Source organism: Diabrotica virgifera, chromosome 3 (genome assembly GCF_917563875.1).
Source record: "Diabrotica virgifera virgifera chromosome 3, PGI_DIABVI_V3a".
Classification (NCBI taxonomy): domain Eukaryota; kingdom Metazoa; phylum Arthropoda; class Insecta; order Coleoptera; family Chrysomelidae; genus Diabrotica; species Diabrotica virgifera.
The window spans coordinates 25,201,170-25,228,132 of NC_065445.1; the positions used below are offsets into that span (position 1 = coordinate 25,201,170).

General features: G+C 33.9%; 1 protein-coding gene across 6 annotated transcripts in view; it reads right to left on the minus strand.

The window, feature by feature from the left end:
* Window positions 1–26,963, minus strand: part of LOC114349504 (AF4/FMR2 family member lilli) — a 692,430-nt gene that overhangs the window by 33,453 nt on the left and 632,014 nt on the right. For all 6 annotated transcript variants that reach the window (XM_050647824.1, XM_028299898.2, XM_028299899.2 and 3 more), the window contains one exon: window positions 7,408–7,491. In XM_050647824.1, coding sequence (XP_050503781.1) covers window positions 7,408–7,491 — 84 coding nt within the window. The remainder of the gene's footprint in view (window positions 1–7,407; window positions 7,492–26,963) is intronic.

The window sequence follows — 26,963 nt, forward strand, 5'->3', positions numbered from 1 at the left end:
TTTCAACAATAAAAACAAACTGACAGAGAACTGTGCCATTTAAATAAACATCTAAAAAAAGATTTTTTCGCTTACCGGATAGGATGCTTAGCAAAAGATCTTCCAAAAATTCTGTTTAGGACAGCTTTCTTGGTTGCACATTCAATCTCAGGAGAATGTGGTAAACCCATGTTTCCACAATGAAAAACACAAACTCACAAAAAATCACAAACATAAACTAGTACGACCGTTAGTACGTAATTAACAAGTGTAAGACACAAGTAAAACTAGGTCTGGAAGACCGGGATGCAGTATAAGTAACAGGTAGTACCGCCTCTGATTGGACAGTACCCGCCTCTGATAGGTAGTACTGCAGTAGGGGGTGGGTATTGCTACCCGAACGGGTACCGCTAGGGATAGAAAGTTGGATTGGAATTTCCCAAAAGAACAAATAGGATTGGAAAGTGTTTTTCTGAGGTACATTTGTATGAACAAATTTTTGGAGGGGATTTTGTATCATAAAAAATATTGTCATTTAGAGGGAATTGAAATTTAATAATTTATGAAATAATAAAAATAAAAAAAAACAAGATTTCATATACAAGTCGATTTTGAGTTTCAATACATGGAAAAGATAAGTTTTGATAAGACAGAAAATAGCGGAAAAATCAAAGCCTTCGAAATTAAAAGTCTGGGCAAGGCTGGACGTAAAAAGTGTCATTTTCAAAGTGGAAATCCAAACGTCAAATTGTGGCTTCTTCCCAATAAAAAATAGTAAACTTCATTAGGATGCCACAAGAAAATAACTTCAGAACAAAATTTATTAGTAATAGTATGGTATAACTACACCCAAACCCAGACATCCAAAGTGAAAGTTATCCTCCAACACCAAATTGTTCTATATGGTCCACATAATGTTCAGAAAAACGTCACACCATTTTGAGGGTCGGATTGGGGGGGGGGAGAAATCGGTAAAGTTTTTTACGTTTTTCGTCAATATTTCTAAAACTATGCGGTTTAGCATGAACAACCCTATATACAAAAATGTTCTGCATTAAATTTGAAATAAAAAAGGCCCTATGCATAATCCTTCTAAAATGAACGGTTCCAATGTTAAGGAGGTAGTATGGTAATGGGTCCAAAAAAGGCCTAACCTAGACATCCAAAGTAAAAGTTTTCCTCCAACACCAAATTGTTCTATATGGTCCACATATTGTTCAGTAAAAAGTTACACCATTTTGCGCGTCCGGTTTGGGGGGGAGATGGGGGAGAAGTTGGTAAATTAGTAGTTACTAGTAAAACTATGATGTACCGTAAACAATGTTCTATACAAAAATGTTCTATATAAAATTTAAAACAAAAATGGTCCTATAAATAATTGTGATAAAATCAACGGTTCCAAGGTTACGGAGGGTGAAAAGTGAAGGTTTTCGATAATTTTTATATTTTTTGGGCAATTTATAATATTATTACTGATGAAAGAAATTTTGTTTAACAAGATTGTGTTTTGTAAATAAAATTTGCTATTTCAGTGGCCGATGGTATGTTAGTGATAAGCCCTTGAAGAAACGTCAACCTCACCACACAAAATCATCATCAATTGTCCAAATAATATACAAAGTATCGAAAACCTCCACATTTCACCCTCAGTAACTCTAGAACCGTTGATTTTATAACAATTATGTATAGGACCTTTTTTGTTTTAAATTTTGGACACGCGCCAACTCGTAACTTTTAATGACAACAATTTTCAAATCAAAATGTACACCGGCCAATTCGTAACTTTTTTTACCTGGCCTGCCAACCCGAAACTGTCTTCAAGTGAATTCGAAACCATTGATTAAATCTAATACCTTAAATCTAAACCGAATGTTTCTTGGTTTGCTTAAAAACATTATATTTGTACTATATGTACATATAAAAAATAGCAAAAATTGAAATATCTTAATAAAATAATTGAAACAATATTATAGTGTTTCATTAACACGTGTTAAAATATTATTTCCATCAAGTATTTATAGCTCTACACGAGCTTGGTTTTTATCAAGTAATTGTAAATTTAATATTTTTTAGATGTTTAGCAATGATAAATTATTTAAATCCATCTGATAATTTAAAAGCAAAGAGATTTTCCATAATATGTTTATTTCAAGTCTAAACGATTACACCTTTATTTAGTTACGAATTCACCGGTAGTTGATCGGTTACCGAAAAATTACCTGAGAGGGTCAGAGTTACCAATTGGCCTATAATTAGGATGGGGGATTAAAATAGTTACGAATTCACCGGGACCCTAAATTTTATATAGAACATTTTTGTATAGAACATTGTTTAAAAAGGGTCGTTTAAACACAGCGATAAATCAAACAACTTATCAAGGTCAATCGAGTTGTTGCAACTTATCATTGTGTGTAAACGGTGCATCGCACAACTTATCAAAGTTGGAGTTGGGTTGAAGGTGGTATCGCATTGAATCGCAGCGTCTAAACAGCGTTTCAACTTGTCATCACAACTAGTTGCTGTGACTTATCGTTGTGTTTAAACGACGCTTTAAAGCAGAGGTAAAACGACCAAACCCGACGCTTAAAATGGTGTGACTTTTTTCTGAACATTATGTGGACCCTATAAGCTCCGTGAAGTTAGCCCGAAAAAGTCGGGAAAAAAATGCGATTGATGCCATTCGTTTGTCCATTGATTGTCCATGTTTGTCCACCATTTTATTTCGTTAGTCCACCCATCAATTCTTTTTTATAAACAAAAATTTTTTTTCGGGCTAACTTCACAAATCCACAAATTTTCGAAAATTTAAAAAAACTCTTGCTATATTGTTTGTCCATCGTTTGTCCATGTTTGTCCACCACATAATTTTTTTTGTCCACCCTCTGAAACAACCCCCTGTTAATTGTAATTATTTTTTTATTTCCTAATTCGGGCTAACTTCACGTTCTCTTAAATGGGCATTTAAACGTTAATTCAGGTGCAGAATCCCAACTAAGCGTTTGTCCACCCTTTGCAGCATTTGTCCAACCCCTTAAAGTGCGAAACAACCCCCCTGTTAATTGTAATTATTTCTTTATTTCTTAATTCGGGCTAACTTCACGTCCGTTTAAACGTGTATTTTAAAGTTAAATCGGGTGAAGAATCACAACTACCCGTTTGTCCACCCCTTCGCAGCGTTTGTCCAGCCCCTTAAAGTGCGAAACAACCCCCCTGTTAATTGTAATTATTTTTTTATTTCTTAATTCGGGCTAGCTTCACGTTCTCTTAAATGGGCATTTAAACGTTAATTCGGGTACAGAATCACAACTACCCGTTTGTCCACCCCTTCGCAGCGTTTGTTCAACCCCTTAAAGTGCGAAACAACCCCCCTGTTAATTGCAATTATTTTTTTATTTCTTAATTCGGGCTAGCTTCACGTTCCCTTAAATGGGCATTTAAACGTTAATTCGGGTGTCGAATTACAACTACCCGTTTGTCCACACCTTCGCAGCGTTTGTCCAACCCCTTAAAGTGCGAAACAACCCCCTCGTTAATTGTAATTTTTTTTTTATTTCTTTATTCGGGCTAACTTCACGTTCTCTTAAATGGGCATTTAAACGTTAATTCAGGTGCAGCATCACAACTACCCGTTTGTCCACCCCTTCGCAGCAAAAAAAATGTGATCGATGCCATTCGATTGTCCATTGATTGTCCATGTTTGTCCACCATGTTATTTCGTTAGTCCACCCATCAATTTTTTTTTATTAACAAAAATTTTTTTTCGGGCTAACTTCACAAGTTCACAAATTTTCTAAAATTTAAAAAAACTCTTGCTATATTGTTTGTCCATCATTTGTCCATGTTTGTCCACCACATAATTTTTTTTGTCCACCCTCTGAAACAACCCCCTGTTAATTGTAATTATTTTTTTATTTCTTAATTCGGGCTGACTTCACGTTCTCTTAAATGGGCATTTAAACGTTAATTCGGGTGCAGAATAACAACTAAGCGTTTCTCCACCCCTTCGCAGCGTTTGACCAGGCCCTTAAAGTGCGAAACAACCCCCTCGTTAATTGTAATTATTTTTTTAATTCTTAATTCGAGCTAACTTCAAGTTCTCTAAAATAGGTATTTAAACGTTAATTCGGGTGCAGAATCACAACTACCCGTTTGTCCACTCCTTCGCAGCGTTTGTCCAACCCCTTAAAGTGCGAAACAACCCCCTCGTCAATTGTAATTATTTTTTTATTTCTTTATTCGGGCTAACTTCACGTTCTCTTAAATGGGCATTTAAACGTTAATTCTGATGCAGAATCACAACTAAGCGTTTGTCCACCCCTTTGCAGTGTTTGTCCAACCCCTTAAAGTGCGAAACAACCCCCCTGTTAATTGTAATTATTTTTTTATTTCTTAATTCGGGCTAGCTTCGCGTTCTCTTAAATGGGCATTTAAACGTTAATTCGGGTGCAGAATCACAACTACCTGTTTGTCCACTCCTTCGCAGCGTTTGTCCAACCCCTTAAAGTGCGAAACAACCCCCTCGTCAATTGTAATTATTTTTTTTATTTCTTTATTCGGGCTAACTTCACGTTCTCTTAAATGGGCATTTAAACGTTAATTCGGGTGCACAATCACAACTGCCCGTTTGTGCACCCTTTCGCAGCGTTTGTCCAACCACTTAAAGTGCGAAACAACCCCCCCCCCCCCCGTTAATTGTAATTATTTTTCTATTTCTTAATTCGGGCTAACTTCACGTCCGTTTAAACGCGTATTTTAAAGTTAATTCGGGTGAAGAATCACAACTACCCGTTTGTCCACCCCTTCGCAGCGTTTGTCCAGCCCCTTAAAGTGCGAAACAACCTCCTAGTTAACTGTAATTATTTTTTTAATTCTTTATTCGGGCTAACTTCACGTTCTCTTAAATGGGCATTTAAACGTTAATTCGGGTGAAGAATCACAACTGCCCGTTTGTCCACCCTTTCACAGCGTTTGTCCAACCCCTTAAAGTGCGAAACAACCCCCTCGTTAATTGTAATTATTTTTTTATTTCTTTATTCGGGCTAACTTTACGTTCTCTTAAATGGACATTTAAACGTTAATTCGGATGCAGAATCACAACTACCTGTTTGTCCACCCCTTCGCAGCGTTTGTCCAACACCTTAAAGTGCGAAAGAACCCCCCTGTTAATTGTAATTATTTTTTTATTTCTTAATTCGGGCTAGCTTTTAAATGCCCATTTAAGGGAACGTGAAGCTAGCCCGAATTAAGAAATAAAAAAATAATTACAATTAACAGGGGGCTTTTTTCGCACTTTAAGGGGTTGGACAAACGCTGCGAACGGGTGGACAAACGGGTAGTTGTGATTCTGCACCCGAATTAACGTTTAAATGCCCATTTAAGAGAACGTGAAGTTAGCCCGAATAAAGATTTAAAAAAATAATTACAATTAACTAGGGGGTTGTTTCGCACTTTAAGTGGTTGGACAAACGCTGCGAAAGGGTGGACAAACGGGCAGTTGTGATTCTGCACCCGAATTAACGTTTAAATGCCCATTTAAGGGAACGTGAACCTAGCCCGAATTAAGAAATAAAAAAATAACTACAATTAACAGGGAGGTTGTTTCGCACTTTAAGTGGTTGGACAAACGCTGTGAAAGGGTGGACAAACGGGCAGTTGTGATTCTGCACCCGAATTAACGTTTAAATGCCCATTCAAGAGAACGTGAAGTTAGCCCGAATAAAGACATAAAAAAATAATTACAATTAACTAGGGGGTTGTTTCGCACTTTAAGGGGTTGGACTAACGCTGCGAAGGGGTGGACAAACGGGTAGTTGTGATTCTGCACCCGAATTAACTTTAAAATACGCGTTTAAACGGATGTGAAGTTAGCACGAATTAAGAAATATAAAATAATTACAATTAACAGGGGGGTTGTTTCGCACTTTAAGGGGTTGGACAAACGCAGCGAAGGGGTGGACAAACGAGTAGTTGTGATTCTGCACCCGAATTAACGTTTAAATGCCCATTTAAGGGAACGTGAAGCTAGCCCGAATTAAGAAATAAAAAAATAATTACAATTAACAGGGGGGTTGTCTCGCACTTTAAGGGGTTGGACAAACGCTGCGAAGGGGTGGACAAACGGGTAGTTGTGATTCTGCACCCGAATTAACGTTTAAATGCCCATTTAAGAGAACGTGAAGTTAGCCCGAATAAAGAAATAAAAAAATAATTACAATTAAAGAGGGGGTTGTTTCGCACTTTAAGGGGTTGGACAAACGCTGCGAAGGGGTGGACAATCGGGTAGTTGTTATTCTGCACCCGAATTAACGTTTAAATACCTATTTAAGAGAATTTGAAGTTAGCCCGAATTAAGAATTAAAAAAATAATTAGGTTATACAATTAACGAGGGGGTTGTTTCGCACTTTAAGGAGCTGGACAAACGCTGCGAAGGGGTGGACAAACGGGTAGTTGTGATTCTTCACCCGAATTAACTTTAAAATACACGTTTAAATGGACGTGAAGTTAGCCTGAATTAAGAAATAAAAAAATAATTACAATTAACAGGGGGGTTGTTTCGCACTTTAAGGGGTTGGACAAACGCTGCAAAGGGGGGGGGGTGGACAGACGCTTAGTTGTGATTCTGCACCCGAATTAACGTTTAAATGCCCATTTAAGAGAACGTTAAGTTAGCCCGAATAAAGAAATAAAAAAATAATTACAATTGACGAGGGGGTTGTTTCGCACTTTAAGGGGTTGGACAAACGCTGCAAAGGAGTGGACAAACGGGTAGTTGTGATTCTGCACCCGAATTAACGTTTAAATACCTATTTAAGAGAACTTGAAGTTAGCCCGAATTAATAATTAAAAAAATAATTACAATTAACGAGGGGGTTGTTTCGCACTTTAGGGGCGGGACAAACGCTGCAAAGGGGTGGACAAACGCTTAGTTGTGATTCTGCACCGGAATTAACGTTTAAATGCCCATTTAAGAGAACGTGAAGTTAGCCCGAATTAAGAAATAAAAAAATAATTACAATTAACAGGGGGTTGTTTCAGAGGGTGGACAAAAAAAATTTTGTGGTGGACAAACATGGACAAACGATGGACAAACAATATAGCAAGAGTTTTTTTAAATTTTCGAAAATTTGTGGATTTGTGAAGTTAGCCCGAAAAAAAATTTTTGTTTATAAAAAAGAATTGATGGGTGGACTAACGAAATAAAATGGTGGACAAACGTGGACAATCAATGGACAAACGAATGGCATCAATCGCATTTTTTTTCCCGACTTTTTCGGGCTAAGTTCACGGACCTGACCTTATAAAACAATTTGGTGTTGGAGGATAACTTTCATTTTGGATGTCTGGGTTATGCCATTTTTTGGATCAATTGTATCATATTACTGTCAGATCTTATAATAATAATATCTACCTATTATTCGTTAACTTACCTTCCTATTGGATTAGATGAAGGTAATGCATTTTTGTGTTCCTCATCACTCTCATCTGAAATCTCGAGATCATCTCTTAAATCCCTGAAACAATAAAAATATATGAAGAAATATTTATACTGGAACAGTGTTCATTTTTTTAAGCTGTAATAATTGCTATGGGAAATAAACAAACATTGATCATGTGTATCCGTAAATTATTATCTACTTATTTTATCTCATACGTGTTATCAAAAGATATCCAATCATAACAAAAATCTACAATTATTATTTTACAACTGATTTTTATGAATTTTGAACAGCTAATCCTAATCTTCAATATGACAATATGAATTTTTAGCAAGGAATATGGTACTAACAATTTAATTGTTTAAATGCTCATAAGTAATAAACTAATAAAGATAAATGTTTTTAAATAATAAAAAAACAAAAAAAAATAAATTTTGAAAAATAAAAATCGGTTCATATAGAAGCCGAGATGTATTATTAAAAAATAACAAATTATCGACTATAAGACTATATCATACATTTTTGCTTCTAGCTTTGGTTTTGCTCAACGTAAAAAGATTTAAAATACCTCATTTTAAGAGGAAATAGTAGCGATCAACAGGTAGCAAAAACGCGTTCCAAGATTGCGGCTGTAATTTTGAATATTTTTTCGAGATATTTGGCACACGTATTCGTAATATAATAAAGAATGGCGGTACAGAGCCCAATTTGAAAAATATATTAATATGTGGAAATTACTCTGTAATTAAATACAATATTAAAAAAGCGAGCCTGTACCGCCATTAAGAAGAACAAAAAAATACACTTTCTTCAAATAAACTTTTTTATCCGATGCCTAGATTTTGTGTCATTTTGGAACTACTAAAATTTTTTATTTCATTAGTAGTTCCAAAATGACACAAAATCTAGGCATCGGATAAAAAAGTTTATTTGAAGAAAGTGTATTTTTTTGTTCTTCTTAATGGCGGTACAGGCTCGATTTTTTAATATTGTATTTAATTACAGAGTAATTTCCACATATTAATATATTTTTCAAATTGGGCTCTGTACCGCCATTCTTTATTATATTACCACTACGTGTGCCAAATATCTCGAAAAAATATTCAAAATTACAGCCGCAATCTTGGAACGCGTTTTGGCTACCTGTTGATCGCTACTGTATCACAAGCTTTAAAATGGATTTTGAAAAATTAAATATTATGAATTTTTGACGAAGTTATATAAGTTTGAGCTGCCAGACTTTCAAAAATATGTCGTTAGAAATATTCACTGGAATGCATAGGAATCTTCGCTGGCCAAGTATTTTTCACTATTTATATCAAACCTAATGTAAATTATTGTATGCGACTGTACTGTTGCCATTTCAACAATCAACATACGCGTGCTCATAATTTTAAACAAAAATCGGTGCTACTATAGTATGCGGTCTACCTGTTCATATAGTTCTATTATAGTGTGAGGTATATTGTACCGACCGCAATCTGAAAATTGACCGCAAGCCATAGCAGAAACATGACGGTAGACCGCATACAATAGTAGCGCCCAAAAATCTTACCCTTAATAATAATACTTCGACAATATATTCCTCTCGTATTTGTTTGTTAAATTTTCTTATAATTTTATCAAATATATAAAATTTTTCTCTAAATAAAATTTGAATGTAAATATAAATATTTACATAATGTAAATAGGAATGCTCTTTTAATTGTTTTGTTTACTTGTTAAGCGGAAAAACCCCAGTTTTTTACCTGCTTCGCGCCCTTATCAACGGGTGTTTGATTGTTTAGAAAGTTTTGAAGAGTTGTAACAAAAAGTATATTGTATTTTTATAGCCATTTAATTATATTTTCTTGTTGACTAAAAATATTTGTATGTACTTTGCCTAATAGATTTAGTAATCGAGAAGGAAAAATAAAATTTCAGCACCAAGACATTTTTTAAAAATTAAGAAGTGTATTTATATACTTTTTAAAATGTGGGTATTTTTAGGAATGCTAACGATCTCTAGTACAGGGTGCATCTGTTTTGAGATGGACGTTGAGAAGTGACTCATATTTTTTTGAAGAAATTGCTTGGATTTAACTCATATAATAATAATTGAGTTGTCCTCCCACTCAAAAAGGTCCGGAACATTGTTTAAATACATACTCAAAATGTCAAAAAATGAAGGAAAAATTCGATTTTTTTTCTTCGTTTTTTATTTATATAACTTTAAAAGTATTCATTTCCGAGAAAAGTTGCACTGACATAAAAGTTGCTTAATTAAATTTCCTACAATATAGGATTGGTTAAAAATTTTAAAAATTGTCACCCTTTTTGCAAAATAGCAATAATTGCGAAAAAAACATAAAAACAAGTATTCGCATTTTACGTTTTTCAACCATTTATGCTACACTTAGGACCTTCATATTTCACCCAGAAAAACTTTATGAAACAGCAAAACAATACTGTAAATTTCATTAAGATCGGTTCAATAGATTTTGCAATTCAGCTTGCGCAAAAAAAATCCATTTTTTCAAAATGTTGCAGGACTGAAAATAAAACAAAGAGCAAGGTAAATTTTTTTTACATGTAGAAGAATACTGTTCCCTTTATTTGCAATTTGCAAAATTAAAATCGGTTAACTACCACGGCGTCAGGAATTTTTTTCAATAAACATTAATTTTTGGTGCTACGCGCAGGACAACGGATAGTTTGCTCTGATTGGGCATTACAATGACCTGTCAAAAATTTCTACCAATCTTTATCTAATATATTATTTTCTTACTCTACATTTTGCTGTATTTTAATATTTTAATTCCACAAAAATCAAACTAATTTGATTATTGTTTGTGAAATATTGTTTAAACAATTGCATAAGTTTAAAAATAATAAACTTATATTCTCTAAGTTAAAATATATGAACAAAGAAAGTTTTTGCTAAAAAAAGTATTATTTCAAAGGACAGAGTATGTGTTTTTATTTTGCAATTAACAAATTTATTTATTTATATCGAAATGTAGTAAAAATTAAAATTTATCAATCATTATCAAAGGTCACTGGAATGCCCAATCAGAGCAAACGTATCCGCTATCCTGCGCGTAGCATCAAAAATTAATTTTATTTAAAAAAATTCCTGACGCCGTGGTAGTTAACCGATTTTAACTTTGCAAATTGCAAATGAAAGGAGCAGTATTCTTCTATATGTAAAAATAATTTCAACTTGCTATCTGCCCTATTTTCAATCCTGTAACATTTTGAAAAAATGCATTTTTTTGGGAAAGCTAGATTGCAAAATTTATTTTGCAAGATCTATTGAACCGATCTTAATGAAATTTACAGTATTGTTTTATTATATCATAAAGTTTTTTTGGGTGAAATATGAAGGTCCTAAGTGTAGCATAAATGGTTGAAAAACGTAAAATGCGAATACTTGTTTTTTTTTCCGAAATAATTGCTATTTTGCAACAAGGGTGACAATTTTTAAAATTTTTAACCAATCCTATATTGTGGGAAATTTAATTACGCAACTTTTATGGCAGTACAACTTTTCTCGGAAATGAACACGTTTAAAGTTATAATCAAAAAACGAAGAAAAAAATCGAATTTTTCCTTCATTTTTTGACATTTTGATTATTTAAACAAGGTTCCGGACCTTTTTGAGTGGGAGGATGACTCAAATATTATATTATATGAGCTTTTTCCAAGCAATTTCTGCAAAAAAATATGAGTCACCTCTCAACATCCAAATGTACTAATATTTTTACAGATGCGCCCTGGTCTACTCATGGACAGACAGAAAACAAATGAAAGCATCTTAAAAATAATAAGAACCGATGCAGAGCTCTTACAGAATATTGTTAAAATATGAAAAATAATATATTATGTCCTCCAAGAAGAGAACTACCAAGGAATGTTAAACACCGGAAAAAATCTTATCTGGGACATAATATAGTGAGGGGAAATCGATATAGAATATTACAACTGATCTCGAATAAAGGGCCGTAGAAGTAAATAAAACAAGTTTCTTGGTTAAGAATCATTCATTAATGAACTCAAATGCAGGACAACCAAAACTATTCCATGTTGCAGAAGATCGAGAAGCCTTCGAAATGGTGATCGCCAATGTCGGATAATTCTAATATTAATATGGTTGGGGATTGAGACGTAGGGTCAGCAGCCCATAAAACAAGTTACACGCTAAAACTCCTAGCCAAGAGAAGATACTAGATGTACTTAACAGAAGACCACTTATCAAACGAAAAATGATTTTTTCTACAACCGTGTTAAAAATGCAATTTTTACCACACCATAGGAGCGTTAAAAATGCTACTTTAAAGCACTAGTGCTTTAAAAATTTTAAGGCACTGCAGTTAAAAGTGAACTGTCAAATTGTGAAACGTCAAAATATTTATATTTCATTTATTAACATTAATATAGTACAACTTGCGCAATTTGAAAAAGGTGGTTTAAAAGGTTTTTTAAAATTTAATTTAAACTGTATTATTGCATTGTTAACACGTTTGTAGAAAAAAACTATTAAAATTTGTTAGAATATACAACAATAAAAGTAAGATGTTATTCTATAGTTGTTATGATTTACGTATTGACACTATAGGCAGTTTGATGTAATTACAAGAAAAATATAAAAATGGAATGTCAGTCAAGTTCAAGTAAAAGTTTGAAAAACTCAATACCACCAGGACCATGGGCAAAAAGTAACAAAGAAAAAGCTGATTTATTTGCTGAACATCTAACTGAAGTCTTCAAGCCACACGACAATGACCAAGTACAAGAAGTAGAGCAGGAACTAGCCTTACCAATTAATCAACGAGAGCGACTAACTTTAATTACACCCAAGAAGATCAAAGATGAAATTAATCGTTTGAATGAAAAGAAGGCACCAGGCACTGATCTCATAACAGCAACAATGCTAAAACAACTTCCTAAAAAAGGTATAATGAAGTTATTGTACATATTAAATGCAATCTTAAGACTTAATTATTGGCCTATATCACTAAAAATTGCCCAAGTAATTATGATACCGAAGCCTGGTAAAGCTTTAACGGATGTTTCATCATACCGCCCAATAAGTCTACTGCCAATAATGTCAAAACTTCTTGAAAAGCTGTTACTTAAAAGAATTATGAGCGACCTAGAATTCCAAAACTGCATCCCAGAACACCAATTTGGATTCCGGCAAGCTCATTCTACAATGCAACAATGCCATCGCATATCAAATGTAATTAATAGAGCTTTGGACAATAAACAGTATTGCATAGCAGCCTTTCTGGACAACAGCCAAGCATTTGATAAGGTATGGCACCCAGGATTACTTTATAAAATCAAAAAATCTCTGCCCAACAAATACTTTGACTTATTAAAATCATATCTAAATCACAGGGAATTTGAAACTAAAGTGGAGGATGAACTATCAAACCGTAACAAAATTCAATCAGGAGTCCCACAAGGTAGTATATTGGGTCCACTTCTTTATCTACTGTATACATCCGATTTACCAACCTCTCCACAAACCATCATTGGAACTTTCGCTGATGACACAGCAATGATTGCAACAGCTGCAGTATTAAAACTTCAAGAATACCTAGACCAAATTGGACAGTGGTTAAAGAAATGGAAGATAAAGCTAATGAAACTAAGTCAACACATATAACTTTCACACTAAGGAAAGACCAATGTCCAAATATTAGCCTTAATCAAGTCGTCAACATACCACAACAGAATATCGTCAAATACCTGGGGCTTCATCTTGATTTTAAATTAAACCGGAAACAACACATTTTAAAGAAGAAGAAACAAATTGAGTTGAGAGTGAAAGAAATTAATTGGCTTATAGGTAGAAAATCTCGACTCTCAATTGAGAACAAACTGCCGATTTATAAAACAGTCATCAAACCTATATGGACGTACGGTATAGTATAGAACTATGGAGTTGTGCCAGCTAATCACACACAAAAATTATCCAAAGAACTCAATCAAAAATTCTACGCACCATCGCAAATGCCCCGTGGTACATTTCCAACTCCAACCAAACCCTTCATAAAGACCTAAACATCCCGTCAGTCAGCAAAGAAAGAGCCAACAGACACCACGAGAAATTGGAAGGCCACCCCAACCAATTAATATTACATACTACTACTGCAGCCACTAAACAACAGAAATTGCGAAGATTATGGCCCATAGATCTTCGCTGAAACTGAGGTGAAACCGTTGGGTGATGTACCTCATAAACGCTATTTTAGTGTACAATACTATAGTTGATATAAGTTATTGTTCTTGTTATCAAATTAACTCATAGAATATGTAATTCTGATTGTTAATAAATGCTTACAAAAAAAAAGTAAAAGTTTTTGTAGATATTGTCCTGTAATTGAGAATGAATAAATTATAATTGTTGATATATAAGACGTTTGTAGAAAAAATATTGTATGATATACGTGTTAAAAAGTACATTTTTAAGGCACTCATGTGAATTGCAGAATGAGCGAAGCGAATGACCTTTCGAATGAAAGGTCATTCGCTTCGCTCATTTCAAGGAATGAAAGCGAATAAACTTTCACATGCGTGCCTTAAACATGTACTTTTGACACTTATATCATATCATAAATAACTAATAAGTTTTGGCACCTGGAATAAAAAAAGCAAGATCCAAATCATTTCCGAAACCAAAGATGAAATGAGAAAGATAGCTGTACCATCACAGATACGCACAATTAAACAAATGGTTAAAAATATTCATACCTATTTATAGTTGAGCACTTGCAACTCCAAATTCGAATTAATTTAAAAACCAGAAGCGCAGAAATTAGGACATGTAAGGAAATCCCAGATAAGAGCTGCAGAGATGCTTACTAAAAAGTTGCATTAAAGAGAAATGAGTCTCAAGCTACAGGAAGACTTGCTGAAAAGGGGAAAAAACTAAATGCACAATAGAAAATATTAGAAAAACTAGACTAGTACCTGTTATATACATACACAAAACAGATGAAGAGATTACAAATAGTATTTATATAATATGTAAATTAGCCCTACAAACCATGAACATATACAGTGCCGGCAAAAAAATCTTTACATTGCAAAATAAATCATTAAATTTGAAGAAAAATTGAATACATTCTGTCTGAGCCTGTTTAGCGTTCGAGGGGAAAGGTGATGCCGTAAATTTGCGTCGGCAGGTTCCTGTAGTTTACTATCCGCTTATTTTTTTTTAGTTTTCTTCTGCATTTGTTCGGTACATTCAGTTGGTTTATACAAGTAGTCAATGTGAAACTTCTTGAAAAATGGAAGTAAAAACTATGGGGCGAACGAAACTCACAAGAAAGTTCGTGCTTCAACTTTACTTGATAAATGGGACTCTCTTATTACCATAGCACGTAATATTATTGTTGTTTTAAGAGATTAAATTTATTAATTGAAACGGTCGGATGCGTCGTAGCTTTCTGGGACAGTTCCGGAAAGAAAACCTGGTTCTGGAGCCCCTAAAAAAATATCATCTAAGGTGGCACACATAGTGAAAGCGGTTTCCGCTAGCGGGCAAACCGCGCGGTTCTCGCGCGCGGGTATGGTAACACAGTGAAGACGGGTAAAAGCGGGAGAGATCGTTCAAATCTGGCAGTTGCGTCTACTACTTGTAGCAAAATGTCGTCTTCCGATGATGATATAATTGCTTTAGATTCTGTTTTGACTAAACTGAAAAGAAAGAGAGTTGATGTACATCCTATTAATCGAGAAAGATTAATTTATTAGTAGGGGAGCGAAGTATGCAAAATGTGCAGTCACTCGATCGCTTTGGGGACCTATTGGGTTGTGAAGAGTAGGTCCTAAAACCAAAAAAAGTTAAGTAAAGTTTTCCATTTTAGTGGGCGCTTGCCATTTTTTAATTTAATTTTTCATTTCCAAGAATGGTTTTTTCCGATTATAACGCCATCTATCCATAATTCGAAAAAATGTTTCGAATAAAAGTTACTTATTTTTACGTAAGGAATCCAAATCTACAATAAAAAATGGGGGCTACAATTTAAGATTTTAAAGTAACTCCCCACTCCACCTCCGTGGGGGGTCGTGTTTGGTGCTATTCGATAGATTTTTCAAAAATATTGAATAAGTGTATTTTACAGTTTTTCGATCTGATGTTCATTTCGCGAAATATCTCGGGATCCGTATTTAAAATATTCAATTTACCCCCCACCTCTCTCCGTGGGAAGTCTTGTTTGGTATCATTCGATAGATTTTTAAAAAATATTGAGCATATATTTTTTAGTTTTTCGATCTGTCATTCATTTCGCGAAATATTAGCTTTTTTCTTGTGAAATTTTGAAACTCACCCATTTCCTTACGCCCGGCTCAAATCATAAAATTTTTGAAATATACACTCTTTTGCATGTACTTAACTTACCTTATCTTAATCTGACAATTTCGAGTTTTTCTAAGGATAGATTTTGTTTTTCGGGCCCCCCTTAACGAACTCCCCTGTGTTAAGAGCCAATATATGGTAGAGGTACATCTACAGGGTACCAGGTTTCTCCCCATATGCTAATCTGACGCGCTCGAGTAACTGCAAAAATCCCCGCTTGGGCTCCCCTACCATATGGAGAATATCATCATCTATTTCAAAAATTAAAAGATAATGAACGATTCTTCCAGTATATGAGAATGACTCAAGAGACTTTTAAATATATTTGAGAAAGTGGAGTATCGTTAAAAACAATATTAAACGCTCAACTTACAGTCAACCAACAGAATATCGAAAGAGTTGAGAATATACATATCTGGGTACGAATTTAAATAGCGAATGGGACTACTCAGAAATTAAACAGCGAATAATAAAAGCGAAAGCAGCATACTTTAGAATGAGACCCATTTTCAACAGTCGAGACATATCATTAAAAACAAAATACCGTCTGTTGAAATGCTATATATTCACAGTTCTGCTCTACGGAATGGAAGCTTGGACACTAACTGTTACATCTATGAATCGGCTCGAAGCTTTCGAAATGTGGTGTTATAGGAGCATCTTACGTATATCCTGCGTTGACCGAATTACTAACGTGGAATTCCTGCGTAGAATGGGGAAAGAGTGTGAATTTCTCATAACCATCAAAACAAAAAAATTAGAATATCTAGGACATGTAATGAGAAATCAAGAACGTTACGGCCTTCTGCAACTGATTCTCCAAGGGAAGGTATGTAAATGGTAAAAGAGGACCGGGAAGAAGACGCATTTCCTGGCTTCAAAATTTACAAAAGTGGTATAATACCACTACCACTGAACTGTTCCGCGCTGCGGTAGACAAAGTCAAGATAGCCATGATGATCGCCAACATCCGGAACGGATAGGCACTTTAAGAAGAAGAAGGAGTATCGTTTAATTACAAACTGGTGTAATTTACATAAGCAGGCTATCCTTCCGGAAGAAAGGCTTGTTATAACATTGAGGTAAGTATTTTTGTTGTAAATTTAATTTTTCAAGTACTGATTTAGTTAATAGTTAATACTGGAATGATTTTAGAAATACCTAAGTCACACAAAATTACGGTTTCACTAAGATTGACTTTATTACTTTTGTTTATTATAATGTACAATTATTTATAAAATTAATCCATGGAGAACTATTAATTCTTATTATAAAAGAGCGAATAAACTAAAATTGCATTAAACATTAAAACCGCGCGGAAAAAACTAAATTCTCATTCTAGCAAAAGCGGTCAGGCGGGTTGAGGCGGTTGGACCGCGCGGACCTGCTTTGACTATGTTCGTGTACATTTAAAGACGTGCATTCTTTTTGAAAACGTTTAAAAGCGGGTCCCGCTAGCGTTGCCCGCTAGCGGAAACCGTCTCCACTGTGTGCGCCGACTAAGACTGACACCATCATCAGGCATGTAGTAGTGTTGAACCATTCCATAACTGGCACAGAACCCAAAATTAAATATCGTTAGCAATAGGTTGGTTGTTTCTGGTACCAAATTATATTTCTTTGGTTTTGTCGATGTTTATTTCTAGCCCTACGTTCTATATGCTAAGAGCCATTATATCATCAGCGTAATCTATATCTTCCAGTATGTCTGTTAATCCCCAGTAAATTCCTCTGTTAGAGTTTACCTTTGGTTGTACGGAGTTCAGTACAATGCACTGCCCTGTTTAACTCCGTTTAGGACAGCTATTGGGTCAGATGTTACGCCGTTGTGTACCATTTTGCTTTCTGTGTCACTGTAGAGTTCTTTGGTGAGATTTATTATTTTTTCTGGTGTTCCTATTTCCTGTGGTGCTTTCCATTTGGCCGTATGTGTGAGCGTTTCGAAAGCTCTCTTAAAGTCCACAAAGCTTATAAAAAGAGGAAAGTTGAATTCCTGTGACTGTTCTACGATTTCTCTAAGTAACAAATAGTCCAAGAAAGCCGGATATATACGACAAACACATTGCGAAAACATATATTATTTATTATGCTTAAAATATGTTTTGTCTGTAACAAATAGTTTCGAATCCTCAAAGGTTTATTTTTTATTTTTCGGAAGTCGTTTTCGACAAATTAATAAAGATGTTTCATGAGCGAACTATAAACGCTAGTGGAAGTTATTTTATCTATTCGAAATTGTACACACTTGGCCAACAGCCATCTTTTTCTACTAAATAAACTGAATCAATATTATTAGACTACCAAGACTATGCGAGATGTCGTATGAAGGAGGTGGGCAAGACGACGCAAATCTGACAAGTCGGAAACACGTTGGGTTGGGAGTCGTAACAGTAATTTGTCTGCCAGTTGGTTATTAAGTATGCATACATAATACGCTTACGAAAGGCTTCATTGTTTGAGATTATCTTCAATCTAAACAAAATTAGTTGTGTATGTTATTTTCACAGTTCATTTCAAACTCTTCAAATTCTTAATTTTTATTGGCTGTAAATAATAAGGTAAAATCAGGCTTGAGCAATAGAGAGATTTTAGACCCTCTACTTTTTGACGTACGTTAAACGTAAAACGTTATACTTGTCATGCGCACTGAGTGATAAATAAGGGATAACGTGTTTGCCTAAAATAGTTTTTGAAACACTTCAGAAAATATGCACACAGATTAACGTTACTTGACATTTGGCAAACGTAACTTATAAAACGGCAGTTGTGTGGTATAACTTATTTTATTGAATTATTGGCCATAATGGAAGAAAATGTATTAAGACGTTCACCAAAGACAATTTACTACTTTAGGAACACAAAACATCCATCCTAAGTTTAACAAGACAATTCAATCAAGTGTCATATTTCTCAAGAAATGCCAAGTTGTCAAGCAGATTATATTCAATTATATAATATGTTTATTACCTGATAGATTTTAAGAAAAATAAATTTTGATTACAATTTTATACATCGTTACTATATTTTTTATTCTAGTTGTCTTTGGTTCAGCTCATATGACTTTTTTTTCGTTTTTTATGATTGAGATATATGACATTTGGCAATCTTACAAATACGTAATCCCTTAATAAGGTTAACCTTATTTCTACCTAAATAAGGGAATACCTTATCCGCTAATAAAGTAATACGTTATTTTTCAGTTAACGCGCATGAGCAGAATAGCGTATAACATTTAACGTTGCTAAAATAAGGGGCTTAAAAACTCTCTAATATCTCAAAAAACTGATTTTATTCTTGTCATTTTCTTATTAGAAGTGTCTGAAAAATATGTTTTTCAAATTACGAATTCAACATATTCTACCGTGTAAATTTTACTACAGTATGTAGTAGTACATATAATATAATATGTTTTTTATTCCCCCAAAAGTATACCCTAATAATTCAAGATTTTTATATTCAAAATTATGGGTAATATCTGTTTTGTGCAGATTTTTGACTGTTGTGAAAGTGTATACCCACATTGCGCAGAGTCAAGAGATAATAAATAATAGTTTATTCACATTCTTTCATAAACCTTAGATGCAACATTTCTTAATTGTTCATAAACTTTAGAGGGAGAAGAACTTAAAATTAGATTAGGTACATATTGGCCTTTCTTGCCAAGGCTATATTTTGAAAACTATCTAAAATTTGAATTTTGCTATCTAATAATAATAATTATATCTATTTCTATTTCTTTAGGTTTCTGATATTTCTTTTTATACTCATAGATTTTTTAAAGAAACAAATAAATTAAACAATTAGCAAGTAGGTTAGACCATAAAAAGAAGAAGCTATATCTCATTATGAAACTCACTGAAATTAACGATGCAGATTTCGGACTTCAATTACCTGCTCATTAAGAATCAATTAATTACAATAAAATCCATCCGAAATATTTATTATTGATAATAATTACACACGCAGGTGTGCAAACTATCTATTTGCTAACAATATGTAGTTAATGAGTTTGTTTACTATTAAATAAGGAGAAAGTAGGATTGGCAGTTATAAGGTTGATAAAAGATTTAATTATTGTTGTTATACAGTGTTTTAAGATGTTGATAGGTAAAGAATTGGAAAGAGAAATTATTTAAAAAAAGACAAGTTTTCAATCTAATAGCACATAAAATAATATTAAAAATATTACTCTACATCCCACCAGTTTGAAAACTGGTGGAACCTTCTCTGGTTACACCTCCGAGGCTTCTAAAATTTGCAAGCCATAACGAATGCTGAGACTAAAGAAGATGAGGGAATTTTACAATTTATAATTCACGTCCCATCTGCTCAGCGCGGTAAAGTTCCAACAATAATGGTTGCCTTCGTACTCCAATCGGAGTAAACATGTAAATCAAAAATGAATAACCATTTTCAATTTTGTTGCAACACGAAACTACAGTCGCATTATTCGTGGTGTGCAAGTACTTGGAGGGGATACGAGAAACGATCGTGCGCGAATAGCGGAAAAATGTTGCAACTTTCTTAAATAATTCATATTGTCAATTGAAATTGTCAAATTGACGTATATTTCATACCTACTGTCATTGAAGAAGAAAAATTATATGTTACTCCACAATATTGATATGATATGCAATTATTATATAAAAGTAAATTTATTAATTGTATTTTGCTTGCAGTAATGCTTTTTAATAATTAATTTTATTTGCTACATACAATTGTTTACCTTTTAATAAAATAACCTCAGTCTTACTTTTTCTTTTTATAATTTTTTTGGGCTATCGCCTTGACAATTATCCAGCAACCAGGACCAATATGATTGGCCAATATAATTAAAAGTGCGAAAAAAGTTGCCGAGCTATGAAACCAGGTGTCGTTTTTCCGAACTTGCACGGTCCCAATATTCTAGTTCAATCAGAGAGTGCAGCAAGCACCTATACCGGTTTCGAAACTTATTAATCTCTCATCAGGAGGCACATATGTTGCTCTGTCTGACCCAACCAGGACAAACCCCGGCGTGCCGTTACGGATTGCAACGAACGAAATGGCAGGGATGCCCTAATATTATCTTATATGCTATTAGATTGAAAACTTAGTCTTTTGCTAGCAGCTGCCGCTGTACACCCTGGATACTGAGCTTTACGCCAACACATGTTTATTAAAAAAATAATCACCACTTATCAACTACTTTACCTTAGAGCTTTCATTGCACACAAACCCAATAGAGCGATTGTTCATGAATATTTTATGTCTAGAAACGTTGTAAAGCAATACTAGACGTCGTGTATGAATTTTTAATAAAGTATTGAACAGTAAATTTAATGATCATGGAATTATTTTCTTAATAATCGAAAATTACATACTAACGATTACTTTAGTATGTAGCATTATTTTAATTTGAAACAAGGCAAAACGCCAAGTCATCACGATGAAAATTGCACGATATCGACTAAAAATCAAGAGGAAGTCTTAATTTAAAAATAAATTATGCACTTAGGTAAATGACACTTGTTGATGTAAATAAAAGATTAACTTAAAAATAACTAGAACTGACGGAAAGCAAATTTACAAGAAATGTTTATAATTTACAGTGTACAAGAAGTTTCAAAACAAGGAATTCTTTTGAAATAATCAAGGGAATTATGAAACACCTGTAGTATGTAGCTGTTCTGTTGTGAACACTTCAACTACATGAATTTTAGTTAACAAAATTACGTCCAATGATCGAGAAGAAAAGGCCCAAGCAGTTACCTTCAAAAAGAGAAGCGATAACCAGGAAGAACTACTAACAGTGTAATACAGATTAGGGATGCGACATTCGATGGATCTACGTTACAGAACAATGGAATGGCAAAACGAAGCTAAATACCTAGAAGTCAAAATGGACCAAGGTCCAACACTCACACCACATGTTAACGTGACAATTCAGAAAACAGCAACAGCCAGTGCCGCAATAAGAGTACTCACAGGAAGAAGAAGCAAATTAGCTATGAAAATAAAATTAAGACTGACAAACAGACATCATACCACCAATTACTACATATGCCTCTCTTGTATGGTGACACACAAGTCACAGCAACAAAAAGAAGATTCAAGCAGCATACTAGCATACAACAACTGCCTTAGAGAAGCTGCAAATGTGCTCAGAGAGCTAAAAAAAAATAAGGGTACTGGGTATGATGGAGGAAAAAGCCAGAACAAAATTCGCTGAGAAGACCACCCAAACTGGATCCCTGCTAGAGGTATTAAGCATTATACCTTATTTAATAATTTAGCAAACATATAATAAAGTCTAGATTCTAGATAATCGCAGCTCTATCAAAAGAAGACAATGCGCTCACCTTTGGCATCGCAGTGTAGGTACTTACTAATGTTGATTAATGATTCAGGCAGCCTCAAAAAATCTAATAGCAAAAGCCTAAAGCCACAAAAAGTACTAACAAAACCAAAAAAAACGGACAAGAGGGGGTTTGCATCCTCAACGCCGAGTCACCGAACTGGACGTAGACCAGAGCGTGGACTCGAAGTCCGAGCAAGTAATACAGAACGATCATAAGTCACTAGAGCTGGAATAGAGCGCCTCACGCTGGCCTGCATTGTTCGGGGTACGCTTTTGTGTGACAGTCCTTGTACCCAGGACTCCCACATGATAAGCACTTTACTGATAAGAGAGCTCCTATAACGAATCAGAGTTTATCGGGGAGAAGTGGATAGTCTGGAGCAGGGGTGGGCAAAGTGCGGCCCGCAGGCCGCATGCGGCTCTTTACACATTTTTTGAGGGCCCGCGGAAAAAAAGTCAATTATTCTCATTTAAAGACTTTTTTAATTAGCTATTGCTAATATTAATAATTAAATATAGATAATGCAGCTATTAATTAACACTTTCCGAGCGAGTGATTTTTCCGCAAATTTTCAACATAACGCAGGCAATAACATGCAATGCGGGCATAACTTCTCGAAGTTTGAAGCTAAGATGAAGACACCATGTTGGTTTTAAAATAATTTATTCTATTAACATCGACTTATTGTCGTTTTCAATATAGCCTAGATGGCCAAAATGTTACATTTGAAAGGTCATTCGACCTAACTCAGTATCTAGGTTCAACTGCTTTGGATCTGGAGTCTAACCTGATGATGGACTGATTAGTCTGAAAACGTTTGTTTGTAATGTACTTTGTGATGTACCTACATTGAGTCCAATTTGGATATTTTTTAGAAACAATTTTTAAATAAATGATATACCATTTACAAAGCAAGATTTTCACTTCTTAGGTAATTTTTATTATGGTATACAGCCAATGATGGATTCATTCCTTTTTAGATTAAAAAAAAAGGTTTTTGTGAAGAAATTTAAACTCACAATTAGTCTAATAGCAACAAACTGACACTATCTATAAACCAACATTTTTAAAACATTAAAATGTTGATCAAAAAAAATATTCCTTTTTGTGTGAGACCTTATCCACGAACTCGCATATAGATCTAGAGCTCTGAATTTAATTGCGGCTTAAGCGAAGAAATTCCTACTTCCTAAATGAAGTTTCTCAACTATTAACATTTCTCGTGATATTAAAAGTTTCTAACAAAAGTTCATACAAATTTGTAATTTAACTTGAAAGAGGCGCTATTTCGTTTAATTATATAGAAAAATAATGTTTTTATAGTCAATAAGCTATTGTAATCTGCTTTGGCGTACAATTCATCAAGGTGCTTTCAAGTTTCTTTAATTAACACAGAACAGTTTGTTAAAATTAATGTATCATGCTTAATGTGTATTTAAATTTAATTTCAATTTGTTAAAATCTGCCGAATTAATTTTTACAATAGAGACTTCCGTTTATAGGAGCAGTAGACACTGCAATTTTTTTCGTTAAACTGTCGATATGTCAAAATAAATTATTTTAAACAATTTTATTTAAGAGTTCAGTTCCGTTCAGTGTGTGAAAGAATTTAGGCGTGTAAGTATTATGGTTTGATACTCTCTTATATTGTTGCGATAATTAAGGTTCTCATTTTTTCTCTTATAGGAAAACTCAATCAGGTTGAGGCGTAGGCCCTTTGTATTAAGGTTTTCTGGTTAGCCTTTAAGCCCGACCGCACATCAAAGAAACATGAAACGTAAATTACGTTTCATGGAAATAAACCACTGCTAAACAAATATACGTCCGGCCATTTATGAAACTCTCCGAAAATAAAAATGTGTGATGAGCATGAATCACACTTGTTTCATTGGTAGGCGGACTTTGAGATTTGTTTAGCAGTGTTTTAGTTTCATGAAACATGTTTTTCGTTTCATGTTTCTTTGGTGTGCGGCTTGGCTTAGAGCTAATAAGAGTAAGAGTAAGCTAATATTAGTTACTAATACTACTTAATTTTCTGGATTCTACCTATTACCGGTAGCATTTTTTTTCAGATCCTGGATGTAAAATCTGAGGTTATGGATGAATGGTTTCTTCCCGGTATTCCCGTATGGAGGGCACGTGTAAGGATTTGGGTTTTGAAATGCAATTTGGTTGAAGTTTTATGGTTTTGAGCACGATTTTCTACGATTAGCTGAGTCCACGTGTCGTGGTTTGAATATGGCAATAATATCCAAGTTAAGTACAACATTCTTGTGTCAATTGAATCATCATCATCATGCAACCTCTTCCGCCCACTGCTGGACATAGGTCTCTCCCATTTATCGCCACTCTCCACGGTTGGGTTTCGGTGAAAACGTAACTATTTATTTTAATCCCCCATCCTAATTACATGCCAACTAGCAACTTTGGCGCGCAGGTAATTTTTAGATAACCCACTAACTACCGGTGAATTTGTAACTTTCATTTTTTAAGTAATGTTGATAATCTAATACCCGTATTCCAGGTACGTACCTGTATAAATTACCCTCTTATAAGGTGGTGTTAAAGGTTTTCATCATTTATGTATTGTCTCTTGGAAGAGTTACTAGAGAAAATCCAAATAAATTTTGTGAAAATGGCTGAAATTCTTGTAACAGATTTCGTAATAATTGAACGTGGGTGTAAGTTATTGGTTGTAAAATAATTTTAAATTTCACTTAAAGAAAGTGCTAAAAAGTGGAAAACATTTATAGTACTGTTCTGCATCTGGTTGCAAGGCAACCTGTTATACCGACGGTAAGTTTTTTTTTAATATTTTGAATAGTAACAAACACTTATGTTGGTTATCAACAATTTGATGTCAAAAATGCACATTTTTGCTATTTTTTGTCTACCAGTAAGAAAAGCATTTAAAACAAAATTTAAGATAACCGCATGATAGTGCACGTAAAACAATTGTTTAAACAAGGTTTTATAAATCTTGCTATACTTAATTGTTGCTTATAAAACTATAAGTTAAGTCAGTTAAACGTTAATAACTTATGTAAAGATAAAACTTCTATCTCATAGCCCAAAGAAATGAGTAAAAATACACGGTTTTTATGACACTCAGTGTAACTGCTATATGTAACAATTGTTTTTATTTCTATATATGTAGATAGATTAACAAAATTTATGTAAATCTGACCAATTTTTTCTCAATTTATTTATTTATTGACAATCTAAATGAAAAATAGCCGATTTTAAGAATTTTCGTCTATAAGTTAAAACATTTTACCAAAAAACTGAAAAAAGAACCGATTAGTTTATTGAAATAGCTTTAAAATGAGTTGAAGTAAAATAGAATCGAAACTTTGTTTATCAATAAACATTAATGAAAGGTGTACATTTGCGACAGGCTTCGTGTTGGCTTAATCCGTTACTGTTCAAATTTATTTCTTATGTTTTAACCTAACTATCTGAGGTATTAAATTTAATCCATGGCTTCGAATTCACCTGCAGAAGGTTTCGAGTTGGCAGGTTCAGGTAGTAGAAAAGTTACGAATTGGCCGGTGTACATTTTAATTTGAAAATGTTTGTCATTAAAAGTTGCGAGTTGGCGCGTGTCCCAATGGTTATGTGCGTATTGTTGCAATTTCTTGGACATTTGTTTAATCTCGTTCATCCAGCGTGTTGGTAGTCGTCCTCAGTTGCCTTTGTCTTTTCTTGGGCGCCAGTTAATTAGTTTTCTGATATTAAGATATTGAGATAAAAGTTTCTAACAAAAGTTCATATAAATTTGTAATTTAACTTGAAAGAGGCGTTATTTCATTTAACTACATAGAAAAATAATGTTTTTATAGTCAATAAGCTATCGTAATCTGCTTTGGCGTAGAATTCGTCAAGGTACTTTCCAGTTTCTTTAATTAATACAGAAACAGTTGCGTTTAACATTAGTTTTTTAATGAAACATCAAAAAGTTGAGGAATAAAGTTCTATGTTTGTAAATATAAAGTTTATTTCATATAGTTGGGTTATATAAAAAATACAAAAGCTGTCACATTTTAATGTATACTTAGTTGTTTCCACTTTACGACGTACCTCAACATCTTCAAGTTTTTTAAAAGTTTTAGCTTTGAAACCAAGTTTTGATATAAGTTTTATTTAGTTAATTTATAGATATCCTTGAAACCACACTGTTCTGATGTAAGTCTCTCACGTCAATTTAACCGTTTAATTTCCGCAGCATGGTTTTCTTAAAAGAATCACTGTTGTTATTAAGTATATTGTATTTGTTTTAGCTTTTTTATTTTTAGGTTTTCTTGTAAAAACCTTATCTTGGTAAAAGGTAATCCCTAAAATCCCCAAAAAGGGCTATATCGCAACAAAACGTTTTCGGAATCAATATTCCATCATCAGTGTTATCACAAGTTTACATGCTTTAAGCCACCAAAATATACGGGTAAAAACCCTCGAGTTGTTTTTAAACAGTTGAGGTTACATTATATTATCCGATTTTAAACGATGTTAAAAATATTTCCAGATTAACCCCTGGCATCATATGACATCAACCATATTTCTTGGAAGATTTGTAGATAGGACCTTACATGGCAGAGTTTAGGTGACAACTCAGTCACCTAGCTCTAGTTGTCACCTAAACTCTGCCATGTAAGGTTCTACCTACAAATTTTCCAAAAAATATCGGATAATATAATGTAACCTCAACTGTTTACAAACAACTCAAGGGTTTTTACCCGTATATTTTGGTGGCTTAATTAAAGCATATAAACCTATAACACTGATGATGGAATATTGCTTCCGAAAACGGTTTGTTGTGATATAGTCCTTTTTAGGGATTTTAAATATACCTTTTA